The sequence below is a fragment of the Lissotriton vulgaris genome, chromosome 1_1, assembly GCF_964263255.1.
Source record: "Lissotriton vulgaris chromosome 1_1, aLisVul1.2, whole genome shotgun sequence".
Lineage (NCBI taxonomy): Eukaryota > Metazoa > Chordata > Amphibia > Caudata > Salamandridae > Lissotriton > Lissotriton vulgaris.
The window spans coordinates 100,475,172-100,483,311 of NC_141685.1; the positions used below are offsets into that span (position 1 = coordinate 100,475,172).

General features: G+C 42.2%; 1 protein-coding gene across 1 annotated transcript; it reads left to right on the top strand.

Annotated features, from left to right (window-relative positions):
• Nucleotides 1-678: 678 nt before the first annotated feature.
• Nucleotides 679-4,497, top strand: LOC147737583 (uncharacterized). The gene has a single exon (XM_086936362.1). The coding sequence runs from the start codon at nucleotides 978-980 to the stop codon at nucleotides 2,976-2,978; it is 2,001 nt and encodes a 666-aa protein (XP_086792488.1). The 5' UTR covers nucleotides 679-977; the 3' UTR covers nucleotides 2,979-4,497.
• Nucleotides 4,498-8,140: the final 3,643 nt, after the last annotated feature.

The following is an 8,140-nucleotide window of genomic DNA, read 5'->3' on the forward strand; positions in this document are numbered from 1 at the left end:
GTGCATCTACCTAAAGCTTTACCTCTAGCACGTGGTGCTCCGTGAGTGCCCTTTCTATACTAAGTTACTCTGTGAGCACTGGTAATTCACCTCCTTTTCAGAAGTTAATAAGATATGACATGTTTAACAGATTGTTTGCTTAAATATCTGTGTATGGTGAAATAATCCTTGCTAAATTTCAAAGATGGTGAAGTTGAGATGTCGTTAAAAGCCAGTTAAATATTGTGTATTCATATTGTGTTACATTTGCATTTCGTAATTTTAAATCTCTTTACATCCAACAGAACACAAGCTTTGAAAGCATGAAATGCTTTTGAATAACAGCTATTGTTCTGTAAATCTACAAATAATGGTCAGAAATAATGAACTACAGTATTCAGGAAAACATCAGCGCAGTCAGAGACGGACAGACCTGAACATAAACTGACAGATTCCGGAAGAGGCTGTGAAGGATAATTCAGTGGACGTAAGAGTCTGAGCTGTGCACCTCCACGTCACAGGACTGAGAAAATGACCTCTAGAAAAGTAAGGCACAACACTGACAAACCACCTTCAGCTGTGATCATGGGATCGGTATAACATGGTTACAGCAGTGTGTTGATTCCTAAAATGATAACAGACCATCATTCAATGCTCTAGGTGTATTGTAAACTCTTCCTGGCTATACAACAGCAACCAGTGTAGAGCACAACAGAGTGGAGACAAACAACTAAAGTGTTAAAGAAAGAGGAGTTCTGCTGTCTAACATTTAGAGCACTGTCCCTATTGCACCAACGGGAAGGATTTATTTTTACCCACAAGTGTCAAAACCTGTTATCCAATCCAAAGACAACATCTCTTGCAAGGAAGCCTGTCTAATATTATGCGTGTGGCAAGTGTTTAGTGGCCATTGTACTTTATTTTTAAATTGGAAATCAAATGTTGTAAATGCCAACAAATGCAGGAAATGTGGGAATAATACAAGTGCTTTATCAACCATGCTGGCCCTTCAGGAAACACAGTCATGGGATGTAGACAAATATATACCCGACCCAGAGACACTAATCAAGAAGGAAGAATCATACACATGCAGCAAAAGCTTTAGTTTCTCATCCATATTAAAGTGCCATCGGCAAACACACACAGGCGAAGAGCTGTTCAGATGCAGTGAATGTGTAAAGAGCTTTAGGCTGTTATCAACCCTAAAAAGACATCAGCGAATGCACACAGGGGAAAAACCATTCGAGTGCAATGAATGTGTGAAGAATTTTAGTCAGTTATCAGATCTCCAAAGACATCAGCGAACGCATACAGGGGAAAAGCCATACCACTGTAGTGAATGTTTGAAGACTTTTAGTCAGTTATCACATCTCTACAGACATCAGAAAACACACGCAGGAGAAAAAACATACAACTGCAGCGAATGTGAGAAGAGTTTTAGTTGGTTATCACACCTCCAAGTACATCTGCGAACACACACTGGGGAAAAGCCATTCAGGTGCAGTGAATGTGTGAAGAGCTTTAGGCTGTTATCAGATCTCCAAAGACATCAGCGAAAGCACACAGAGGGAAAGTCTTACCATTGCTGTGAATGCGTGAAAAGCTTTAGTCAGTTATCACACCTCTACAAACATCAGAAAACACACACAAGGGAAGAAACATACAACTGCAGCGAATCTGAGAAGGGCTTTAGTTGTTTATCACATCTCCAAGCACATCAGCAAAAACACACAGAAGAAAGGCCATTCAGATGCAGTGAGTGTGTGAAGAGGTTTAGGCTGTTATCGACCCTGAAAAGACATCAGCGAACACACACAGAAGAAAAACCATTCAAGTGCAATGAATGTGTGAAGAGCTTTAGTCAGGTATCAGATCTCCAAAGACATCAACGAATGCACACAGGGGAAAAACCATACCAGTGCAATGAATGTTTGAAGTGCTTTAGTCAGTTATCACACCTCTACAGACATCAGAAAACACACACAGGGGAAAAAACATACAACTGCAGCGAATGTGAGAAGAGCTTTAGATGGTTCAAACACCTCCAAACACATCAGCGATCACACACTGGGGAAAAGCCTTTCGGGTGTAGTAAATGTGTGAAGAGGTTTAGTCGATCACCAGACCTGCAAAGACATCAGCGAACACACTCTGAGGAAAAACCATACCGTTGCAGTGAATGTGGGAAGAGCTTTAGGCAGTTATCAATCCTACACGGACATCAACGAACACACACTGGGGAAAAACCATACCATTGCAGTGAATGTATGAAGAGCTTTAGTCAGTTATCAAACCTACGCGTACATCAGCGAACACACACTGGGGAAAAACCATACCATTGCAGTGAATGTATGAAAAGCTTTAGCCAGTTATCAGCCCTCCAAGTACATCGGCAAACACACACAGGGGAAAAACCATACCACTGCAGTGAATGTGAAAAGAGTTTTGGTCAATTATCAATCTTACAAAGACATCAGCGAACACACACAGGGGAAAAGCCATACCACTGCAATGAATGTGTGAAGAGTTTTAGTCAATTATCAATCCTTCAAGTACATCAGCGAACACACACAGGGTTAAAACCATACCACTGCAGTGAATGTGTGAAGAGCTTTAGACAGTTATCACAGCTCCAAAGACATCAGCGAACACACACAGGGGAAAAGCCATACCATTGCAGCGAATGTGTCAAGAGCTTTAGTCGGTTATCACACCTTCAAGCACATCAGCTAACACACACAGGGTTAAAACCATACCATTGCAGTAAATGTGAAAAAAGCTTTAGTTGGTTATTACACCTCTACAGACATCAGCGAACACACACAGGGGAAAAACCATTCAAGTGCAGTGAATGTGTGAAGTGCTTTAATCAATTATCAGACCTACAAAGACATCAACGAACACACACAGGGGAAAAACCATTCAAGTGCAGTGAATGTTTGAAGAGCTTTAGTCAGTTATCAGACCTACAAAGACATCAACGAACACACAGAGGGTAAAAATCATTCAAGTGAAGGGGATGTATGAAGAGCTTTAGTCACTTATCAGAGCAGCAAAGACATCACCGAACACACACGGGAAAAGCTATTCAAATGAAGGGAATGTGCAAAATTCTTTACTCAATTATATGAGCTACAAAAACATCATTGAACATACACTAGGGAAAACCATACGACTGCAGTGTATGTGTGAAGAGCTTTAGTTGGTTATCACACCCCCAAAGGCATCAACAAACACACACATGGGATAAAACATACAACTCTAGTTAATGTGTGAAGAGCTTTTGTCAATGACCAGCCCTACAGGGATATCTGACAACACACACATGGGAAAACCATACAATTGCAGTAAATGTATGAGAGCTTTAGTTGGTTATTATACCTCCTAAGACATCGGCAAACTAACACAGGGTTAAAATCATACCATTGCAGTAAATGTGTGAAGAGCTTTAGTCAATCTTCAGAGTTCAAAAGACATCAGAAAACACACGCCGGGGGAAACCATTCAAGTCCAGTTAGTAAGAGAAGAGCTTTAGTTGGTTACCAAGCCTACAAAGCCATCAGCAAAGTACAGAAGATGATAAAGTTACAATTATGTGGGGCAATCAAACGCCGGAGGATGTTAAGTAGAAGATAGACACCCCGACTAGCAGAATGGAAGCAACACAGATATTTGTGGAATAATTGTGTCTACTCAGTGATTGATCAATTCATTTCTCTACAGATAAGAAAAATAAATGAAGTTGCAGGAAACACATTAAGACTTTAGCAGAGTGCAGACCAAAAGAAAATAAATAGTGTTGTTTTTTTACTTTGGTAAAGTACTTATAAAGAACAACATCCACACACAGCTTTTCATGCTACTTTTAAAATCAACCTAATGGACAGGGCTTGGACTAACAAGGGTATTTTCAGCTAACTTCAGGGATTAATTCTAAAACCTATAAACCCAACACACTCAAACTGATTTAACTGGCAGGCACTGGAGAATATTCATAGTTAATTGTGGGCTTTAGGTGCTTTGTGCAACATTGATGGTTTCACTGCTGCAGCCAGAGGACAGAGTCCAAAAACATGAGAAGTGAAAGTAGTACATTGTGATCTCAAACTCTCTGGGTTAATGCTTGCAGTGCACATGTACCTCCCAAGACCTGACACGGGAGAAGCGATGCTCATTTCCATCATCACATGCATCTGTAAATTCACCCACTATAGGGGTATTTCCCGAGTGACATTCAACAGCTGGATCCTTGGAGGATTGGACTGCTCACCACTGACTATGTAAATAATTAATTGTTTGATTAATTGCATGTAAAAATATTTTATGAGTTTCTTATTTGCGGAGAATCATCTGACCAAATCCTAACTGTTTCATGGATAGAATTAGTGCATGATGGCAAAATTATTGATATGAGAAAACGATGTTGAAATGTTTACTTCTAATGAGGTTTCTTAAGGTTTGACGGTTAAGTAAAGATTAAATATTGAGCACTAAATAAATCCAGCTCTTAGAAGCTAGAATCCACAAGTATCGACTCTCTGTTATGCAGTTCGTGCAACCTCAGCATTTGGAAAGAAATCTGGATTCAGAAGAAAATGAGCACAAATGATATTCAGGTTTGTGTTTACAAGCTAAAAGGAACCCTCATTTTATAAACTCTGCTGGTGAATGCAAGAACTTAAAAAGCATATGCTGCCTCGTGAACAAAGAGTTAAAGTTTTTGATGCATTTTAGACTTTCTTAGCCCACAAATAAGATATAACATAGCATTCAGAATCATCTGAAATTTGCTTTTGTGTTGCTGGAGCCACCAAATACTGTGCTCTCATAACCCAGCCTTGTATACACGAAGGAGATCACCGATAAAATATTCATATCACAAGAAAGAAAAGGAAACACCTTCAGTAGCCAAAGATGGTAGAAACTAATGCATTCCACTGAGTTCATTTTCACAAAGTGCCTAGTCCTTGCTGCTGTGCATCATCACAACCATCTTGTAGTGGTAGTTTGGGATGAGGTCACTTCCAGAACTTGGAAAGGAAACTGTTACTTGCTGTTAAATACCAGACTGAGCACAGCACATCTATGCCGCCAGAGTTCTGTCCATCACAGCATGTTTTGCATTGAAGGTTTTGTGAACCAGTGAGAGTCAAGCGTCTAAAGAGAGATCTCATCTGATGGATGCTTCTACCTGACGCTTCCTCACTTATAGCATAATCCCAGGTGCCAGTCTGGATCAGGAATCTTCAAGGCTATCACATTGCCAGTAGTAGACTCTAGCATAGCATCAGTAGCAAAAGCAGCATCCGATGACATCACCAAAGCATCCCAGCACAAGGTCATCAATACCCTTTTACCTACTCCTAAGGCGCTGGTCCAGAGCTTACTCTCTCAAAGAGTCTTATGTTTTCCCACAGGCATTTTCCAACAAGTGGAATATTGTGTCTCCTCCCTAGAGATCAGGGTTCAAACCCTGTAGGTACTGGGAAAGACTGAGATCTAGAACAGATCCCCTCTTCATATGCCCCTAGTGCCTCGATTCAGACCACGACTACTGGTATTGTTACTCCTGCCAGAGCAAGCACATGAAGGCCATCAAGGACCATGAGGCGAGGCTCTTCATACGCTGGGCCAGGGACGAAGAGCGCAGTTGACACTGCTTCCGACCACACTACAGGTCAAAATGGAAAATTTCAAGAGACAAACTCTAGCTCTAATCTAACCGGCATTGAAACCAGTAGACTGTACGGTGCCAATCAACCACATCCTGGTCCTGCATTTGCATCAGAGGTATCTGTGTTTTGAAGGGGGTTCTATGCAGTAGTAGTTTGTAGTGCTACCATTTGAGTTAACATCGGCACCTCAAGATTTCAGAGGTGATGGCAGTAGTTGCAATCCATCTCCGAAGGTTGGTCATACCTATTTCCCAAACCTGAATGATTAGCTAATCAAAGTTGGATCTCTAGAGGCGGTATCTCCATATCTACATTCAAGTGTAGCCCTACTCTTTGACCGGCGTTCTGGATGAATGAGCCGAAATCCCACCCGACGCCCACAAATCCAGTTCATAAGGTCAGTACTGGATACCACTCTGCTCCAGGCCTTTCCTCCACCTCTGAGGACTGCAATGGTTCCTTCTTTCCAGCACACCGGGAGAGTCACAGTTCTGAGGGTCCTCTGACTCCCAGGTCTGATGGGTCTCTGCATTCTCCTAGTCCTGCATGTTCTTTGGCTCATTTGAACCCTGCAGTGGTACCTCTATGAGCAGTGGCTACAGTACGGGGGAGACCCGTCTGACTCCATCATAATCTCCCCCAGTGCTGCAGCAGGAGTGGTTTGCCGATTATGAGTGGCGTCCACTATGGGTATTAGCTTAGGATATCTTCACCTGCTGGGGTACTCCTCAGGTGGACTTGTTTGCCTTTTTGGAACATGTTTCAGTTGAGGTGACACGTTCAAGGGCACTACACATTTCCCCTCATTTCTTGTGTTCTGTGGAAGATGCACTATGACCCAGTTCTAAGTAATTCTCATCGCCCTAGATTGGCCAAGGGGAGTGTGGTATGAAGACCTTCAGCGCTTCTCCAGATGTTCCCTTCTCAAGCTGCCATGGAGACTAGACCTTCTCTCCCAGTCGGAGGGAATGGTGCTGCATCCCAATTTCAGAGGCATTCTCCTTCATGCCTGGAGATCCACAGAGGACATATGAACTCCTTGCAGCTGCCACCGGAGGTGGTAGACATCATCTCATCAGTGTGTCAACCCTCTACCAAGTCCATCATAGGAAAAGGTTACTTACCTCCGGTAACAATATTTCTGGTTTATACTCTATCTACTTGAAGAATTTTTATTGACTCGCCCACCTTCACGTTTGATTGATGTGTTATAGAGAGAGTTAATAAGATCCCAAAATTCGTCATCATATTAACTTTATTTTGGTTCGATGAACCATAAAAGTGCACAGTGCGAACAACATTATACATACATAAAAAGATCATAAAACCAGATCACATACAGATATTAATGTAGATGTAAAATGAGAAAACAAAAATTCAGTCATAAAATAAAAATTGGCAAATACTACCCCCAACGAAATCCCAATACCAGAGACAAAAACCTCAATAAGAGAGACCTTAGAAAAACTACTCCTATGCGGTCCGCTATGTCGTCCAAGTTGTATATATTATTTCCATTCATTCAGTTTTTGTTTCGGTTTTAAAAACTGTAAAAATTCATCAAACATTAAAAGCACATAAATCGACTATACACACGTTAAGGTCTAAATGTAATTCAAAAGCGAATTAATTAAAAATAAGTCTTAAGATAGAATTAATTACTATCTTGGCCTCCTACACGTAATATCAAAATCAAATGCCAAGTCAGCATAAGCCCAGTCTCCCTCACCCGAGAAGCCCTCTTTTCTAGTCAATATAAATTAGCCATCCTTTATTCTAGGAACCTTTTCCAAATACACCATTTCAAAAAGAGGAATCTACATACTGTGAACATTATTGGACAACTGTCTCAGTTTCTCGAGGCAAATAACATCTTACGGCAATCCCAAACTGGGTTTCGCCCGGGCCATGGCACAGATACCGCCCTTCTTGCCGTCATCGAGGAGGCAAGGCGCATTTGGGATTCAGGAGGGTCAGTGGCAGTGATCCTCCTGGATCTCAGTGCAGCCTTCGACACAGTCAACCATCGTGTCCTTCTCCATCGGTTGGCGGCAGCAGGGCTCACCGGGACGGCGCTCAGGTGGATAGAGTCCTTCCTTGCTGGGCGCTCGTTCCAGGTATGGGATGGCAATCACCATTCGACCACCCTCCCCTTTACGAGCGGGGTTCCCCAGGGATCATCTCTAAGCCCTACGCTTTTTAATGCCTACATGGCCCCCCTCGAAGATGTGGTGACACACTTCGGGATTAAAATAGTGAGTTATGCTGATGACACTAAGCTGGTCGTCTCTCTATCCCAACTGGACGACCACCCAGACAATCTGGCAAACTGCCTCACGGAAATCCACAGCTGGATGTGTGAATCATCTCTCAAATTAAACGGGTCAAAGACCAAAGTTATGCTCATGGGAAAGCATTGGGTGACCATCCCCCCATCGGTCTGGCCAGACGTGTTCGGGGAAATTCCCACCCCGAAACAAGAAATT